The sequence below is a fragment of the Strix aluco genome, chromosome Z (genome assembly GCF_031877795.1).
Source record: "Strix aluco isolate bStrAlu1 chromosome Z, bStrAlu1.hap1, whole genome shotgun sequence".
NCBI lineage: Eukaryota > Metazoa > Chordata > Aves > Strigiformes > Strigidae > Strix > Strix aluco.
In genome coordinates this window covers 38200018-38220343 of record NC_133971.1, presented here as the reverse complement: position 1 = coordinate 38220343, position 20326 = coordinate 38200018, and the positions used below count along the sequence as shown (strand labels likewise).

The 20326-nt window shown below is 37.3% G+C and overlaps 1 protein-coding gene across 1 annotated transcript in view; it reads left to right on the top strand.

Moving 5' to 3' along the window:
- Positions 1–19564, top strand: part of PTAR1 (protein prenyltransferase alpha subunit repeat containing 1) — a 45707-nt gene extending 26143 nt beyond the window's left edge. The window contains exons 5-7 of the mRNA XM_074811634.1: positions 2837–3050; positions 9559–9875; positions 10382–19564. Of these exons, the coding sequence (XP_074667735.1) occupies positions 2837–3050; positions 9559–9875; positions 10382–10730 (880 nt within the window). The 3' untranslated portion in view covers positions 10731–19564. The remainder of the gene's footprint in view (positions 1–2836; positions 3051–9558; positions 9876–10381) is intronic.
- Positions 19565–20326: the final 762 nt, after the last annotated feature.

Sequence of the window (20326 nt, the reverse complement as noted above, 5' to 3'; positions counted from 1 at the left end):
GATACCCCCTTAGGGGATTCATACTCTATGAAAAACATAAATAACGCATCAGTTGTATTGATAATATGAAATTTTGGAAGAGGGAGTTGTTGTTCTTTGTTTTTAAACTCATGCACTCTTCTTTGAGTGCATGAGCTTAAAATTCTCGAAGTTAACCTGGAGTGTAATACATGGAATATTCCTAGGTGTTTGTTAACTTATAATCATCTCTATAATTTCTGTTAAGTTCTTTTTTAGTAGCACTGATAGAGCAAAAACAATGATGAATTTCTGCAATGTTGGTTTTGAATTTGTTGTTCTTAAACTCCTTTTCATTGTCTCCGTGCTACTGACTTATGCTGCTTGATTGTTTGAAGCAAAAGGAGTGTTTACAAACAACGGGAAAAAATCTTGCAGTTTGTTGTGGTTTAGCCTTTCCTATGTGGTAACTAACACTGGAAGACTATTTTTTGCATGTAACTAGTGCTGAACCTGGTGCCATACGTATCATTATGATGATCAATACATTTTTATGAAATTAGTCAGAATGGTAGGTTCTTAATATTTATGTACATCTTAGAAATAATAAAAAATTCTGTCTATAACTTCTATGCAATCTTAAGTTACAAGTATTTTAGTGGTGGTGTTACTTGTCAGGTTTTTTTTCATATTTGCTTAAAACAGAAAAGTATACTTGAGGCTGACTGTACAAATGTTTGGCTTGGATTTGGATGTGCTGACTGTGATTGATACGTGTCAGAAATAAGATGTGCAAAAATTTTCTTTCTGCATCAGCATAGTGGTTAATTTTGTGCTTTCTGTTCCCCCATGATACCAAATTTCAGACAGAAGTGCAAAAAAGTAGAGTGGAGCAATTATAAAAATCAGTAAAACATATCCAATTTTTTTTTTTTCTTACACATGGCAAGTACACTCACTAAAGATACCAAAATACCTAAAAAAAATAGAGCTATTGAAATTTTGCCATATGGCTTTTTTGCTGTACATTTTGGGGGGTTTCAGGTAGATCTTGTGCATATACAGTCAGTGTATCTTTTGATTGTGCAATTGTCACTGAATAACTCTCTGTTCATTTGCGCTGATTCCAGGAACTGCAGTAGTAATAGCAATAGGAACGTGCATACAGTGACAGAAGAAATCAGATTTTTTTTTTTCCTCCAAATTTATTGGAGAAAATGTTCCTGTAAAAACCTCCAAAATAATACCATGATATTCAATGAGTACCAAAAATACATCTTAAATCTCTAAGGTTGTGCTTGTCTTTCTTCCTCCCATGCAAAAAGTCTAGAATGTATCTCAGACTTCAATTTATAGATATTTTTTCTTTTGTTGTAGCTACAGAGACTATAAAGTCTGTATTTTTTCCACACATTTCTGTATATATAATTTACCCAAATTCATTATTTTATTAAAAAAAATCATTTTAAGTAACTGAAATAGACAAATTATTTTGATCCTAAAATTACGGTTTTACTCAGAAGACAATGTTAATGAGGTAATATTTATCTTTTGTTAAAGGAATGACTCATTTAGCTTTTGTGTCTAGACATTTTTAGAATTTCCCATTTCTTGCAAATCTGCTGATTGAAGTGAAAAAATACTAGATGGTGATGTTGGGATCAAACACATTTTTAAAAAGCAAAAATTAAGTCTTCAAAATTACCACATTTCATAAAATAAAGTTACACAACAAAGAGCATGGTTTGTTTGGCTGTACATCCTTAGTTAAATGTTATACAGAAAGCTAGTGTATGAACACTGGCTTCAATCTACTGCTTGTGATTTCTGCTGAGAAACGCAGTCAGTTTAAAAATTACATTCTTATAAATTATCTTTAATATTGTCTTCCAGTAGTTTAAATCTTTTTTTAAAATACCTAAGAGAAAAAGGCAGTGTAAATGAGAAAAACAATAAACAAGAATATTATATATGTTTTCAAATGAGAGAAAAAACAAATGGGTTATCAAATATTTTTGTTAATAGTGGTTGGCTTATCTATTTTTTTTATTTATATGTGAATTGCAAAATAGCATTCTCTTTTTAAAGAAAATTAATTTATGTATTGATTTCTTTTAACCAGGAGTGACACCTTTCTGCAAGTAGCAATTAATTGGTTTTGGAACTGATGTGAGCCAGTACAAAACAGAAAAACCTGTGTCGCAGACTGGAGGATGTCTAGCTTTCCAGAGCATTCCACATGGACCCATTGCAGTTCTCTTGACACATGCCACTGTGTGGAAATCTACATATCTGTGATCCCTTTTTGTAGGATCCTTTTGTGTAGGGTCTGCAGATGCATGTTTTCTGCAGCATTGAGAACACCTCTCAAAATACTCATCTGAAAATACTACAAAAATGCTACTAAAAGTCAGTCCAAAGCAAGATTAAAAAGCCATGTAGGAATCTGTGCTTATCTCAGTCACTTCAAAACAAATATTTATAGTTTAGCAGTAAAAACAGTTGTTTTGGTTATACTTAACAGCTCTTGAATCTGTAAGTCTTTTGCACTTTCTGCTGGTGATGTGCAGAAACTAATTTGGCTTGCTGTGTGCAGTACTGACAAATGTAAAAAGCTATGTAGCTATGACCACTTACAGTGAGTGAACAAATACAGCTAGAGCCAAGTTATTTTGGATTGTGATCATAAAGTCATAGCTTTCAGTATGGAAGGAGTTCAGATGGTTATGTTTACTACTTATTCATCATCTAGTTACAGTGTAATTGAGATAATTGAAATATCAGAAAGGTTTGATTTATTTATATAAATGAAAAAACTTTTTTTTGCTGTTAAAATTGCTCTCTCACCATTAACACTGTATGTACATCATTTAACCAGACGATGGGTGCTGCAACAACTAATTCAGGAAAACTCCTTGCCCAGTCTTGTGACTAAAGGAAACTTGGGAGCAGCACCTCTGGAGAGAATTCACCGACTAGTGCAGGAGGAAATGAATGTCTGCTCTGAAGCTGCTGGAAGATATCCAAGCAACTACAATGCCTGGTCCCACCGCATCTGGGTTTTACAGCGTTTGGGAAAGCTGACTGTCAAGGTATCATAAAATAGTGAATAAAGTCTTAAATTTCCTTATCTAAAAAAAAATACTGGTTTGTCAAGCAGGTCCTATGACATGGATGGAGAGTATCACATTAAGTTAGCACAGGTACCTAAGAATGTTTTAAAAAAACAGGCAAAATATTGCAATGAGTATGTTTTGCATTTTTCTTGCCCATGCAGGTTCCGCTCAGCCAGAAAGAACAGATTTTTCTTGCCTGTGTACAAAGTTCTGTTTGTTGGTACTTGGTGTTAATGAACTTGTGGCAGGAGCATAGGTGGGACTGTGTGAGCTGAAATAAAGGTGAAGATAATTCTTCTAGCACTAATCTTGAAATTCCTAATAGAGAAAAAGATAATACATGACGGATATTCTTTTGGTAATATAATGTGATGTCTTGTTTTGATACCCTTATTCAGCTTATCTGTGGTTTCAGGGTATTGAAGGACTAAGACAGCAGGAATTTCAGAGAAAGCATAGCAGTGCTTGTAACTAGTGTCTTCAGCTCCAACAATATCTTATTGACAGCATTTAAACTGAGAGCTGATGAAGCTGTTTCAGCTCCAGCAGGGTCATCTTAAGTGGTGGTGAATATTTTCAGATCACATGGTAGTATCTAAAACATTGAGACCTGCAGCAAATTGAATTAGTTAATGAGACATGGTCTAAAATTACATATACCGTTTTATAATACTGTGGTTCCTAAGCTGTTAGAATTTCTTGTGAATATTAGGCTGATACAGTGACACATCACTCACACTTAATGGCAGCTGCTGCATTTTGCCATCCTGCAAATACATAGGGGAGTGAGGGAGGAATTTATTGGAGGTTGTTGAGTCAGCATAGACTTTTATTTTTATTTCTTATGGGCCAGCTGCTGCTAGCATGGATTTTTTTTAGCTGATGTTTCCTGTTAATTGTCACCTGAGAAAGTTTAAAAATAGGTGTATCAGGTTGGTAGTAAATAGCAAGTATATTCCAGACTCTGAGGGAGACAGCCCACAATTTGGGCTCATCTGCCTAGCAAGTTTGTACAAAAAGGTAGTTATGGAAAACCCAGAGAATTACAGGATTGGGATAGATTGGAGGTTAGAAGTTAGGATTAGACATCTATATTAATAGGAAACAGGGAATTTCACATAAGTCTTTAGCTTTATTAAAAAGAGGGAGAAGAAATTAGCACTGTTAATTAAAACTCGAGTAATTTTATGCTTTAATTAACAGTAGTTTCAAGATCAGGATAACACCCTGGGTGCTTCTTGTACTTGCTATTCTTTACTAGTGTAAATAAACAGAAAGAATTCCACTGTGATAGAAATAGCTCTTCTCAGAGCTGGAGTTATTCTGTTGAGTTTATTCACTGACAGTTGTCAATGCTTTGTGTGACAAGTCACAAGCATGCCTGTGAAGGAAGTGTTCTTAAATTTGTTCAATCACTCCCGAGTCCATTCTCCTTGCCTGCCATCCCAGTTCCCCTACTGGTCGTCTTTTTCTGCTGGTTACTAAGGAAGTGATAGTTTTTTCTAGTTTTGTCCAGCTGGCTTTTACCTCTGGCAAAATTTCACTGGTGCTGCTGTTCCTCGAGCAGTGTGTTCAACCTATTGGGAATCTCCATGTTGACTCAAGGTTTTTTTCATTACACCACCAATACATCTCTTCCGATGGTCTAGCAGAAGGTGCTTGGGATGCAGGAAAATTAGGAAGAAGTGTGAAACATAAAAGATACCAAGAATCTTCACATAAAATTGTGTCTGGGTAACTTTAAAAGGCAGAATTAGAAAGTGATTATTTGCAAGATGTGATGTGAGGAAAAAAGCAAATAGGAAGGAGAGCAGGGAAAAAGCAGACATTACACATTTTCACAAAAATATACTGGTTGCTTTCTTGCTTGATATCTCATCTTATACCCTCAGCCATTTGAAAAGAAAGGTAAATTTCACTGAGATGTAAGGCTGGAACTGTGTTGAAAAATTAGCAGATAAAACAGTCACTGTGTTTCTAGCCATTTAGTTCTTGCAAGGTTGCCTCAAATTAGAGTACCCTGTATTATTTAAGGCTACATTTCTGCTATAATACAAACTTTCCCTGTAATTTGAAGTAGTTTTTATTATGGTGAACAAGGAAACAGGGTCCCAGAAACATATATTATCATTGAAATTAGACTTCTCTAAACAGGTTTATCATTTATGAAACCTTTGGCCTGCTTTGGAGGATTTGAGGGAATAGTTTGGTAGGGTTTGGGGTTTTTTTCCTTTCATTTGGTAGTCCTAATGCTTCAGCAGACTGAATCTCAGTTCAAACCCTGGAAAAAAGATATAAAATACTAGAGGAGAAAGTTTTGGTCCTGTAGGAAGATTTTCTGACAGAATATAGATGTTCTTACACTAGACAGTAAAAAACATGATCTTGTTTGAATGTAGAAACCTCAGTTTGTTTTTCCTGTGGAATTTGAACCACATTAGCAAGTTTACTTAGTGTTTTGAATAGTGTTCCTTAATATCAGTTAAGGATTTGTCAAGAACAGATTATTCCACACCAATCTAATCTTTCTAGTATTGGAGTACTTGCCTCAGAAAAGGACAAGAAAGCTTGACTTTGACTTTCTTACATGACAGTATAGTTAGCTAATGGGGGAAAAACATAGGCTCCAGACACCTAGTAATAGGTGGGTGCATAAATAGAGAACCAGAGTAAGAGAGTAATATTGGTATAGTCTGTTAAAATTTATACCCATCATGATACTTCAGAGAATTCATGCAGGTAGAAAACTACAATATAGTTCAGGAAGGATGGACAAACTTTTTTGTTTTCTCTGGAAAGGAATACTCAACTTTATGATTACAGAATGGAGAGTGACTCATCAGGCCTACAGTAAAAACACAAGCATAGAAATAAGTGGTGGGGTGATTGTCATGAGGCAACAACCTCTCCTTGTGTGATGCCCAAAAGACAAAGTATGTTCATAAGACAAAGTAAACTTTCCTGTAGACATTCTGAGTAAGGCTTTGGCTTTTTCTTAGATAACCGCACCTTCACAGAATCACAGAATCATCTAGGTTGGAAAGGACCTCGAAGGTCATCTAGTCCAACTGTTAACCTAGCACTGACAGTTCCCAACTACACCATATCCCTCAGCGCTATGTCAACCCGCCTCTTGAACACCTCCAGGGATGGGGACTCCACCACCGCTCTGGGCAGCCCATTCCAACACCTAACGACCCGTTCTGTAAAGAAATGCTTCCTAATATCCAGTCTAAACCTTCCCTGGTGCAACTTGAGGCCATTCCCTCTTGTCCTATCGCTTATTACTTGGTTAAAGAGATTCATCCCCAGCTCTCTGCAACCTCCTTTCAGGTAGTTGTAGAGGGCGATGAGGTCTCCCCTCAGTCTCCTCTTCTCCAGACTGAACAACCCAAGTTCCCTCAGCCTCTCCTCGTATGACCTGTGCTCCAGACCCTTCACCAGCTTCGTTGCCCTTCTCTGGACACGCTCGAGTCATTCAATGTCCTTTTTGTAGTGAGGGGCCCAAAACTGAACATGGTCATCGAGGTGCGGCCTCACCAGTGCCAAGTACAGGGGTAAGATCACTTCCCTGTCCCTGCTGGCCACGCTATTGCTGATGCAAGCCAGGATGTCATTGGCCTTGTTTGCCACCTGGGCACACTGCTGGCTCCTGTTCAGCCGGCTGTCAATCAACACCCCCAGGTCCCTCTCTGACTGGCAGCTCTTGAGCCACTCCTCCCCGAGCCTCTAGCGCTGCTGGGAGTTGTTGTGGCCCAAGTGCAGCACCCGGCATTTGGCCTTATTGAAACTCCTACAGTTGGCCTTAGCCCATCGCTCCAGCCTGTCCAGGTCTCTCTGCAGAGCCTCCCTACCCTCGAGCAGATCAACACTCCCACCCAACTTGGTGTCATCTGCAAACTTACTGAGGGTGCACTCGATCCCCTCGTCTAGATCATCAATAAAGATGTTAAACAGGAGTGGCCCCAAAACCGAGCCCTGGGGGACACCACTCGTGACCGGCCGCCAACTGGATTTAACTCCATTCACCACAACTCTTTGGGCCCGGCCATCCAGCCAGTTTTCTACCCAGCAAAGCGTGTGCCCATCCAAGCCTCGAGCAGCCAGTTTTGCCAGGAGAATGCTGTGGGAAACGGTGTCAAAGGCCTTGCTAAAGTCAAGGTAGACAACATCCACAGCCTTTCCTTCATCCAATAAGCAGGTTGCCCTGTTGTAGAAGGAGATCAGGTTTGTCAAGCAGGACCTGCCTTTCATAAACCCATGCTGACTGGGCCTGATCATCTGGTTGTCCCAATTTCCAATCTGTCGGGACCTCCCGTCTTTTGTGTGAGTGGACGTTGCCATATTTATCTGGTTACCCTTAAAAGGTTTTTTTCCCCAGATACATTTCATTTTCATTTCCCTAGTATCCCAGACCAGGGAGGAAGTTTTGGGCTGCAGTTTAAAAAAGCAAGCACAGGATCAGGGAGGCTGTAAGAGGGAGTGCAGATCCAGAGGCTGAGGCAGAGGTCACTGAGTGCATATGTCCTATTCTGGAGCAGGATGCTAGTTCCATGGTACTCAGCTCACCACTGAAGGTAGAAGGTGGCCCTTTGTGAGAGGTTATCAAGAGGTGGGGGGGGAGCATTTTCATATAATTTCCTCTTTGCTTCACAGAAGAATGGCGAAGGGATTGTGCTGTTTGGTGTGGAAATGGAGAAAACTGGCTTGGTGAGAAAGAGCCTCTGTTGGAATTCAAAAGTTAGCTGGCTTTTTGTTTTACCTCCAATTGTTTGAAGCATCTTCCCACTGTTACTCTGAGGTTGCTAGAGGAGAGGCTTTGGTTTTTGTAGATCTCAAAAGGTTTAATGGCAATCTCCTGTCTTCCTTTTCTCAAAGGTTTTCTAGTTCAGGTAAGGCGTGATGCTGGGAATCATTCTGTTTGCTTTGTGCAAGAAGTTAAAATGCATAGTTACAATGTTCCCCTGTAACTTTGTATCTTATAAACATACTAGGTAAATGAGTCAGACTATTCTGAGGTCAGTAAATTGGACATAATCTGCATAGTATCAGTTTCAGTTGAATTAAGACTGGTCTGATTTTTCTGGTATCACTGTTGACCCTTATGTTGTTTTTAATACGCTTTTAAATTTCAGTGTTCAGAAATTTAAAATAGTAAGCTCAGCTCTGCCAAGAAGAGATAAGCTGATCTTGTGCTTTAAAGTGCAGAACTGGAGATGAGGAGTTTTGGCTCCCTTAACAATCCTGTGTGGGGGCTGTTATTTAATAGTGCCCTTCAGTTTGCTGATCTGTAAAAGGAAGATGATGCTGGTATCTCTTGTCAAGACCTAAAAAGGTGTGCTGAGTATCTCAGGTAGAAGACACTATTTACATTGTTTGTATTTGCTCTAATATCTTTTAGAACAGACGCACCACAAAAAAGGCGAATAACTAGCCTTGTGCATTTCCATGGTTTTCTTTGTGGAAGGATCTGCCTCTTGTGCTGCAGGAGGAAAAAGAAAGACTTGTGTCTTGAAAGTTACTTTGCATCAGCCAGTCCTGTTACGTGACATAGGTAGCTTAGAACAAGAGATTGAAAGCAAGAATATGCCAGTAACGTTATATCCAAAGTCTTTAGAAGTTTAATGAAAAGGTAGTTTTGATTTGCTTGAAGAGTTTAAACTCCAGAGGAGGACCAATGTGAGGGAAGAGGTTAAAGCCTTTACAGAAACACCACCATTAGTTTTAATAGACAAAGTAAAGTAAAAGAAGATTTGCCCAGTAGCCAAACTCACCCATCTTCCTCGAATTAAATTTTGAAGGTCTAAAACATTCAGAATTAAGAGAAAAGTTGTAGGTGCCAGCAGGGTTACAAATATAGCTGCAGTCACCAGTGTATTTACCACAGTTACTGTGAAAGACTTTCTTGGAAGTTCAACAATTACCAAGTCAAGCAACTTAATTATGGACAAATAGTTTTGTATTCCACAGGCTCTAGGACTTGGAACATAATGTTAGTGGTTGATAATCTTTCCTGCAAAATGGAAACATAAATTATTTTAAATCTTTTTTTTTTAAGCCACTCACCTACCCTCTGACACCAGTAATGCACTAGGCAAAAATTAAAATACTTCTAAATAATATCTGTGTAGTTTGGTGTACATAGTCTTTATTAATAACCATTTGGAGATTCTTAAACCACTGTTTTTTTTCTCATCATAAGTGGTTTGGGTTTTTTTTTTTTTCCCTCACCCTGTGGAAAGGTTTGAGACACCCTACCTGTCAAAGTTTGGAAGAAGTATCATTTCTTTTGTGCAGGGATGCCAAGATACTTGTCAGCACACAGTGGAAAAGTCTCAGTGATTATTTCACTCTTCTGTGTGTGTTCTTAAACCATTACCACAGTGGCTGAAATCCCCAGAGGAGAGGTTACCTTAATACAGAAACAGTGGTGGTAAATTCCTCCTTTATACTGGTTGATAACTGTTGCTACTTTTTGTTTCAGGTTCTCCTTGATGAACTTGCATCCACTAAATATTGGGTATCCATGCATGTCTCAGATCATAGTGGATTTCATTACCGCCAGTTCTTACTCAAGTCCTTGATAGGTAGAACTGTGACTGACAATAATGTACTGGTACAAAATCAAATGGTAAATGAGCAAAACCCTAGCCTTCAAATGGAGAAGGAGAGTGCAGGGGCAGAAGCTGCCTGTGCAGAGGAGCAGAGCCTGGATCTCCCCCACCGTTTAGAGGAAGAGTTGGAGCTCTGTACTGAACTGATTGATACTTACCCAGGGCATGAAACCTTGTGGTGTCATAGGTAAGAGGACTTGGTCAAAAGAGTGTCCTGATTTGTGGATTATTCTTTGCCTGATGTTTCCAGACAAATTATTATTGTGATGTTAAAAGGCACCACTCAATAAAAGATTTCTAAGCTACCATGTCTTAAGCCTTTGGAAACATTAAGAGCATAATCAGAGCTATTGAATGAAAAGTTTGATTGGACTTAAGTATCTTGTTGATGTAAGCTCACTTGTCCCTGTAGTTTTTGCAAGAGACACAAGATACTGTTAATCAGACTCATCACACTTAAAATATTTAAAAGCTGGCAAAGCACAGGTTTCTGCAGCTGGGTGTATGCCTGACTAGGTAACAGCAGATTTGCCAAAGTGACACTGGGCCCTTTTTTGTAGAGTGTGAGCAGTGATGGCAGATTTTGTGTCTGTGGGGGAATCTGATGGGATGGCAAATGAACTGGAGCAGTTCAGTATCAACAGCAGATTATTTTCAATGTATGACTTTTTTTTTTTTTTTTTTCCTCTGAAGGAGGCGTGTGTTCTACCTTCAGCACCACCTAAGCAACAAACTTCCTCTTCTGAGTACAGTGGTATCATCTGTGGACAGCAGCGATGAAACTCTGAATAATTCCCACCACAGTCCTGCGACAAGTCACATGGCACAAGCTATGGATGTTGATGGTTTGAATGAATCCAGCAGCAAACAAGGTTATACCCAAGAAACAAAACGCCTGAAGCGTGCTCCTATGCAGGACTCTCTTGGTCCAGAAATGGAATACCGGTTCATTGATAAAGTATTATCAACTTGCAGGGATGCGGACCAAGCCAGGTTTGCTACTGCTTATAGAAAATGGTTAGTTACTTTTTTAGGTCAGTGAAGGAAGGGTTTAAAGCCTTCAGGATTCTTCTTCTAGTGCAATATTATCTTTTCAGACACAAATGCATGTCTTGGTTGCAAGTGTTAGCTAACCATGTGTTTCTCACTCTTTTAATGGTCTGTCCTAAAGTTCAGAGTAGAAGTTTGTCACTTTATTTATTAAAGAACTGGCATACCCTTTTATTAATCAAATGCAGTTTGTTCTTCAATCTTTTTAAGAAATCACTCTGTGTCAGCTTCCTGCCATGTCATTTTCTTAACTTCTGCATTAAGGTGGACTCTGAATCGTTTGACTTCGGAGAAAAAAAAAAAAAAATCTGAAATGCTTTTGAAACAGTGTCTGGAAAAAAATAGGAGGATCTGTCAGTATCAGCTAAACCTGTTTCTAGGTTGTTGTTCTTTATTATAGTGGTATCTTGCTAATACCTTATTGAATTCGGACTATATTTGGTGAGTGCTGTTACTTTTGTATTGGCAACCTTTGATAGAACACCAGACTGCAGTGTTTCTTTCTCAAGGCTCCAGTAACAGTGTGGGAGCCATGCCTTTTACTGTTGTAACTGGGGTTTTGTTTGATTATTAGTTGTCACATGAGTTTGATAGGAAAGTCTATGAAGTCGTAATCCTGAAAAGCAGATACAGGAAAATAGTTCAAACACACGTTCACACTCACAATCAGAGCTATATTTGGAAACACTTTTCTTGGACTACTTTACCTTAATTTCCTACCTGGTATTTATTTATTTATTTTATTTCAACAATCCAGAATTAATGACACTTGATACACATTTCTGAATGTATTATGTACACTACAGAATCTCAGCCTGCTAAATCATACACTGGTAACTTTACTTAACCAAGACAATGCAAGTCCCATAGATGATGGAGTAAAAAGTAATTCTTCTGAGTGGTCATTGAGACTATACAATTCAAAAAAAGACAGCAGGAGGGAGCTATCTCTTTGCTTTTGTTCTTTTGAAGAGCTTCAGTCTTTGTTGGTTTTTTTCTTTTGACTCTTCCTTAAGAGCACTTTTCCAACCATACATCTCTGTTTACATAACTGTAAAATTTAAGGGAATTTGAAACACGTTTCTATTTCATTTCCAGTGAAATTAAACATGAATAGTTTATATTGTAATTTCCTTAGAACTTGTCTATATAAGGGATTTTTTTACACTAATGGAATTGTGCTGGTCCAAAGATCCAGGGGAGATACATTGTAAAACTGCAGAAGTTTGTACAATGGCAACATCACCTCTTTTGCAAACAGACTATTCACTGAGGGGATTAGATTTCAAGCTAGAGTCTTTGCCAAAATTGCTGTATATTTCTCTTGCCCAAAGTGCCTCCTAACTATGATAAGTTTCAAGCTGCTGTTTCTGTTGGGCAGAGAAAGCAACGAGGGAGAAAAAAGCCCAGGTAGCCACCTCAAAAGGTGTTATTTGGAAAGAAAAAAGGCACTCAAAAGATGTGGAATTTCAACAGTTTGAATAATTTGATGGATGGGGATTACTCTTGCATTTCAAAGTGAAAATAGACCATCTCTAGTCTAAGAGATATGTTCGTAATTCATTTCAGGCACAGAGTAGCTAATGGAGACATTTCTAAAAGTACTCTCTTCTGTTTACAGTACCTAGATGAGACTGACCTATGCTTGAGCATCTCCATGGCAAAGCTTTGTCTCAGTGGGCATCCACACCTGCCTCTCTATAGCTAGGGACATACTACATGGCCGTTTGTTTTGAGGTGCTCTGGGATGCTGTCTTGGTTGATAGTTTTAGTTGCAGAAGAATATAATCAATGTGTGAAGGAGGTGTGAGAAGGACTTGAGAGGATAATTTCATCAGAAGATGTCTCTGTGGCCACTGATAGATGGGTAGGTTCAGGTACAAACCAGAGTCTAAACTTAATTTGAGCAAGAACTTTTACCCATCCCAGAGGACCTGATGGTTTTTGAGTATGAAAGATATATTAAAGCATATGTGGTAGCCTGGGTCAGCTTGATTAGCAGTATCTCATTAATGGCTAATATGAACCTGGAAAGCATGAAGTCAGCTGGCAATGTATTTAAGGATCATGTTCCTGGTCCTAGATTACTTAGTAACGTAGTTGTGTGTTCTCTTTACCTTGGCAAAAATTACCTGTTCAGAAAAAAAAATTAGTGGCAGGATAAGACTGAGAAGTAGGAGCATGATAAGAAATACTTCTTGAACTGTGGGAAGGAAGTGATGCTCTCTTCTTGCACTGGAGTGACTGAGTTTTTTAGATAAAAAGATTTATATTAGAATCTGACTTGAAACCCACTATATATTTCTTCCAGAAAATATAGGAGGAAATATATTTTTTTCTTCCAAAAAAATCTGGAGTCTTAGTTGGCTTTCTTAAAGCTATGTCATGGAAGTACTGTGCTATTAAATTTGACAATCTACCCATCATAAACACTGAAGATCAAACAGCTGCCCTCATATACATGTGTGCAGTTCCTATTCATGTCAGCACAAGTTACGTATGCTTGTAGGAAGACAAGATTTGGTCCCGTGTAACTGAACAGAGTTGCATTGTATTTTCATACTTTGAAAATGTTCTGAGATTTCTGATTAGAGATGGTGCTGATATTTTTATTACTCTTACAAAACACTGATGGCTGAAGTATGACTCTTAAGTGTGAGTTTTTAAAATCTACACCTGACGGAAATACTTCCCCACTCAGTTTTTTTTTTTTAAATCCAGTGAGAATAGTTGCATTTAGAAACGTTTGCAGACCAGACTACCACACAGAAAAAGAAACAATAAAAGTGAAATTGAAACAAGTCATATCTTCCCCTTTGAAAGAAATGCAAACCATAAGCTGTCAAAATTGAGCTTTAATTTTTTCACATTAACAATATAAATCATATGGAAGAAGAAAATATGTAACTAAATGACTTCAAGCTGTCAGTGTCCTGAAACCTCTTACAAAAAATGATCGAAGACATACTTCCAACAAATTGCATCAAGCTCACAACTGTGTGATGTTCTGGAACTATGATCTTTGGAACATATTTGTTGAATCATTCAGTATTACTGCACAGTCCCGTTTGGGCATTGCTTGAAAAAAGGTGGCTTCAGGCCATTGGTAGTTAACATGCATAAAGGTTACTGAGTACAGCTACTTTAAGTAATGTATGCTAGTTATTTTGTGTTTCAGAGGTCAGAGGATTATAATATAGTCAGTGAACATTCTTGCAGATAAAATGTTGAACAGAAGCTGCAGAATTCAAGGCTCCCACTCCCTGATGTTCCTTCAGATATAAAATCAAACTTTGTACATCTGTAAACATCTTCATATAAAGTTCAGCATCTTTACTGATTTTGTCTTCTGCTCTAGTATGTGTGATTTGAATTGATACAAATTCTTTTTGTTCACTGGATTAGTCTTTGTAGAAGTTTGTGCTAGGAACAAATGTAATTTGAAGCTACAGAAATTAGAAGGAATCACACTTAAGGGGTTGAATTCTCTGCTGCTAAATACATTAACTGTTATTTCATTGGCATTTCATTTATCTTGTGTGTACAGTCACTGGAGCAACACATGCAGCATTAAAGATAGCTACAATTACAAACTTGTATAAAGTTGTTATTGGAATGCATTGCTATAGCTGCTCTGATTAATATTTGTAAGTCTACTCATGTCTGCATATTAGTGTTTTGTTGACTACTTACGTATTCTTTATACCAGAAAATCCTTGTGTCATTTAAAAGTAAATTGTTGGTTTATACTGTTTGATTAATTACCTTATATAGAACTTGTTTTAAGACAAATAAGCAAAGTGGTAATATAATGAGAAAGCTTAGATGCTGTCTTACAATCAAAATTCCTGGTATTTCCAGTTTTGGTTTAGTGCTACTTAATTAGACTGTGTAGCTAGTATTTATGGACAGGAGTGAGTTTTTTCCTAAGTAGATAACTGATGAATTTTTAAAACAATACTGTATAATATTGATGAGCAGAAATTAAGGGTTTTGGAAAGGCTTCTCCGCATAGCCAGACTCAACAAACATACTTTTTAAGAATAACATATAATACAATGAACAAAACGTGACTACCAGAGAATAATTTTAGTGGTGAGCCTTCAGAGACTTGATGATTGAACTTTTGGACAAGGTTGTTTGCTTAGTTTTGTTTTGCCTTCTGGAAGGGAAGAATGTTCCTTAGTTTTTCAGTAGGAAGTGAACCACTGCACTTACAGTGTGGGGAAAAAAAATGCAACTCCTTCGTTGTGTCTTCTAGAGTAATTTTGGAAGAAGAAGCAGCAGTGAAGTGAAATGTAGATGTGGCTTTTAAATGCATGTTTGTCCTGTACTCATTTGGTGATGAGAGATCTTTACACTTTACTGTTTTGTTCATGTCCGATACAAAGGAAAGAGGGTAACTCACCTTTTCTCAAATGCACTTAACATTCAGGTTAGTTTAAAGGAAGTTCAGTGTCCCTGTCTTAAGATAATTTTCCTTCTTTTTTTTTTCTGCATGTGCTCAGAGGTGTGTTTCCTTCCCAACATCTTCACTGTTCTTCCAACCAGCAAAGAAAAATGTAGCAAAGTGTTGATGAGGTGGCCTCATTTCATGTTTAGATAACCCTGACTACCTCCCAAAAAGTGCTCTGATTGATGTCCTTAAGTGGAGTTCATCAGGCTGTTTTTTCGGAACCTTGTGCTAGGCCTACATCCTCTTTGAGAGGTGGAAAGCAAGAGCTTTATCTATGAAGCCATCTAGTTTCCCCGGGTGAATTTAAAGGAGAAAATAAAAAAAATTAAATCTTGTAGTTAAAGTTGGGAAAACTAGAATTAGCATTAACTTTATTTAGTCTTTTCCTCAGAAGAAGCAATGTGCTGCTGAAAAATGGAGAAAATATGTGCTTTCAAGAAATTCCTTGTAGACAGTTTATGCTTTTAAATTATAGACCTGATACTTTCTAGTGGCTTTTACTTAGGGTGTAATGTTACTTCTCAGGGCATAATCTATTGTAGTGAATTAGCATACATATTTACAGTTTATAATTATTGATTAAAAAAAATCCACCATAAATGCTAAACATGTAATAACTGGCTTCTACATTTTTTTTTGTCTAGAATAGTGTTTTATATCTACCCACAAGCTAATACTGTACCTAATGATTCACACTAGACCTTACTATCTCATCTGCATCATACTGTTACTCTGTATCTTAAATTTCTATTGTGGTCTTGCAAGAAGCTCCTGACAGTTGCTGGGTTTCTTCTCTGAGTTCCTTAGTACTATTCAGTAGGATATTTAGTATCTCAAAGACATATGTTGTAATGACAGGGAAGCTTTTTACAGTATCTGTGTTGATGCGCTATATATCTTAGATTTTTCTTTTTTAAAAACCTAACTTTTGTGAGGAGTCTGAATATGAGAATTGCAAAAGCTTTTAGTTGTTGATAGCTGACAGACACTTATGTACAGTACAACTATTCTGAAGAGTAGAACTCTTAACTGAAGTCTGGTTTATTAGGCGTATTTATCTGCACCATCTGGAACCTGCTGTTAATCCTACTGTATAGATGGAGGTGGAGAGAAACCACAGTGAGTTGCGTGTTTTATTCACAGGACACTCTCTGAACAGAATATAGTTATGGTGAACAAAGAGCTTTTCTTGGATGAGGTATTCCTGTACGTTCATTGTGAATAAAGTGGTATGTCATTAATTACAGTAAGATTTCCTGAATGGCTGTGTAGGATGGGTAGATAAATATGTTTTTTTAAGAGTATTACCTGTTATTGAAAAGTCACGTAGATGATACAAGGTACCAGAACTTGTCTTTACAAGACACAATATATTTATACCTACTGTGTTCATTCCCGTTTGTTCCAGTTTTTCTTATTTAGAACTGGGTAGTCATCTTGAAGAGTGTGCTTGGAAATGTCATCTTTAGTTTAATATAATAGAAATAGTAGATGTCTTAAATGGTTTTAAGTAGCATCAAGATCCAAGTAGTGACAGCACTATACTATTCGTGAGTCATGAAACACTAATTTTGTAACACAGTCACGTCCATCGAAGTACTACTATTCTATGTAGGGCAGAATGTTTATTTTATCAAGATATGTGAAAAAATATTTCATTCTCACAGCTTTCATATTAGGGGGAAATACAGTTGGTTTTAAACATAATATTTTGCAATGTTTTTTCTGTGAGAAATTCTCCGACAGTTGTGACCATTGTAAATTTTATGTAGATTTCCAATGCAGATAAATGGTAAATTTTGTAGCAGAAAGACTAAAATGGTGACAGGACAGTGAGACACTGGAAAGTAATCTGATACATGACCAGTGTTGTACAGGATTGTGAATGTAAAGCATTGTTTGCTTTTCACTGGTCTTTTTACTGGTCTAGGATGAATTCCTTTCAGAGGGGGATTGTCTTTTTTTTTTTTTGTCATCAGTAGAGATATTATCAGTGAATAAATTACCTATATTTATTCTCCCACAGTAAGTGCATGTATGCGTGGGTGGATGGATGGATGGATGGTGGAATTGTATTTATGTAATGTCCTGTGTAAAAGGCAAAAATCTCCCATGCGTGGCTATTTTTATATGACACTGGTGATCTGTGAACAGAACTCTTCCATGGAAGACCTGTTCTAAATCTGAATCTAGCAGGATCATTGCCAATGTCAAAAGTTTTTGCTGAAAGCAGTGAGATCTCTTGCTTCCCCTTTCTGGCTTTGTCTGCCTTACTTTCATGATACTTGGGCAAATGTGTGCACACTCAAACCAAATTATTAGCAGTGGTGTTTATTTCAAGTGCTTGTAGGGAGTATTTGTGACAGTGAAAGAGTTTGTAAGGTCTTGCAAGCTGGGAGAACTGGGAATTGCTCTACCAGCATCGTACCTGGGGGATACCTTTCAGGAGTCATCCAGGAAAGAACAGACATGTGCATATTGGATGAAGTCCTTTAGCATCACAGGAGACTGGGAAAAGTATGTCAGACAAAAACTAGCAACTGAAATTGGTATTTGAATACAACAACAAGTAGTCTTTTTGGTACTTTATTTTCAATATTTCTCTCATGTTATTTCTCTAAAAATGAGTCACATTAAAAAAATATTTTCAAAGTTACTCATAATTTTGAATGCCTTCTGATTTTGAATTTTCTGATTTGAGAGCTCTCCTTAAAGGGCTCAATTTTATCGGAAAATGCTAGCACCTTTCCTCTCTCTTCCTAGACAATGTGATTCATTTCAGATGTTCTAAAAATGTTCTTAAATGAGCACCTAAAATCACAGGACATTACTGAAAATATTGTCCATAATTTTAAATGCAAAACTTAAAAAAGCAAGGACATTTTCTGCTCATACAGGGTGGTTTTTTTTTTTCACTTTCTCTTCCTAGCTGCTAGGACAGAAGGTAGAAAGAATATGTAAGGAAACCCTGAGTTGATATGTACAATCTTGATTTACTTAATTTGGGGGTTCATTAAATCAGAAGGTTTAGTATGATCAAGTAATAAACCTTTCAGGGTCTTTGTACAGAAGTAATTTGCAGGATCTGGTCATTAGTTTGTTTCCAATCTGCGTGCTTGGTTTTTACATCTGTTAATGAGTGACAAAATTCCCACTGACTTCACTGATGTAGGATCAGGCCATGCTGCGGAGAGGATATCAGCTGCTACATGGTAGCTTCGACATACTTAGTGTGATGGATTGTAAGTGACTTTGTCTTTCGTAAATGGTCATATTTATGGCTTCGAGGAAAAAGTAGTTAGGGTAGTGTATCTTCATTAGCACTGTGGTTGAGGAGAAACTCAGGTTGTGGAATATTACAGGTGTGAAAGGGCATCTAGAGAGAAATATGGGTACCATGGGCTATCAATAGGTAAGAAAGCTTCCTTCCCCCCCCCCCCCTTTTTTTTCACCCTCTCATCTCCCCCTCTTTTCTTCTTTTGTAGTGGAAAAAAAATTCATACAATATACCTGTGTGCAACCAGGGTAACACATTAGTTTGGGATGTATTGCATAACAATAGCATATAGGTCAATGACTGAGTTTTATGCAAGATATTTAGGGAGGAATGATAAGCTTTTAAGTGCCATGTCATAATTGATGCAATACTGAAGGGAGAGAGTCTTAAATGGTGAATGGCTTAAGTGTGGCTGTTCTCCAAGCGTGCTATGTACATTTATGGTGCAACAATAACCTGCACGTTTGTCACCCTGTCATCTCACGAATGCTTATAACTAGGTAACAGCTAATTTCCTTTTTAAAAAGCATCTACCTAATGTTGATTTGTGATGTTTTACAATTATTTGTTCTTATCTAGTACTAGATAATTTTCTCCACACTTTTAATACATCTTCAGTGGAACCTAGCCAAGTATAGATATTCATGGTTATAAAATCTAGTTTTGCTGTGAAGGGAAGTTGAAATTCCATCATGTAAAACATTGTTTTCTGATGTCTAGTTAGAAACACAGGAGGGCATCCTAGCACTGCTTTCCAGTTGTGCACACTGAGTTTATCTCAATTGTTTTGTATTGCATGTTAATTAAGTTTTTACATATCCTAGTAGCACAAAAAAAAAAGGCACCCCTACAGTCCTAACTATTCTATGCAGATGTCTTCCAAAATTTACAGGTACAATTTTAGTGGTGGTGGTTGGTAAATAGATTTTTTTTCACTTATTTATCAGCAGACCTGTTTTTATATGTATTAGTGACAGAATGGACTAAGCACACCTGTAACTTATTGTATTTCTGTAGAAAATGGAAAATAGTGTAAAATTGTTTTTGTTAAATGTTGGCAGTTTTTAAATAAACTTTTCATCACCTAAAAAAACCTGTTTTCTGTGACAACGTATTTACCCTGGACTCCACTTTCATTGTTTACCAAGAGATAGCCTTCCTAATTATTGCTAATCTCTTTTCGGTGGTAAGCTTCTTTTAATAGGAACTGCGTCTTCTTTTGCGAATTTAGTGATGGTAGCAGACTTATTTTTGGTCTATTTAAACATCAACAGTTAAGACTTTTTCAAATGCATTCCACATCTTTTGTTCTAACTTAGTTTATGAAAGCATGGAGGTGAACAACAGTTCTTCCATGTTAAATTTCTTTCAGGCAACAGACAGCTGGCTGTAGTGTCTAGAGTTGCAGAACTTGGACAGCTGCATGATGCTTATGTTTCTGTAACTTCTTTAAGTTACAGCATGTTGTTCAGTGACATGCTTGCCTTTTTTAAAATCTGAAATAGCTAGAATAGCTTATGCCAGCCTTTCTAGGGTCCATACAATTTCTGTGCTGTTATAATTGAAGGGAAAACATTTCACAGATCTTAAAAGCAGGTGACTGCCCTCTTATGTTCAAAAAGTATACTTTGTTTGATTCATATTAAAGAGAGATATAATATAGAAGCATGGTACTTTGATCCCAGTTGGTTGCCTTCAGACCATAAATTTTGCTATATAAATGTTATGAGACTACCTGAAGAAGAATCCTCAGGTGACCTGTAATCCAAACTGGATACAAAGATGCTTGAGGTATGCTCATTGTTTTCATAAACTTTCTGATTATGCAAATACATATACATAAACACCTGGATCC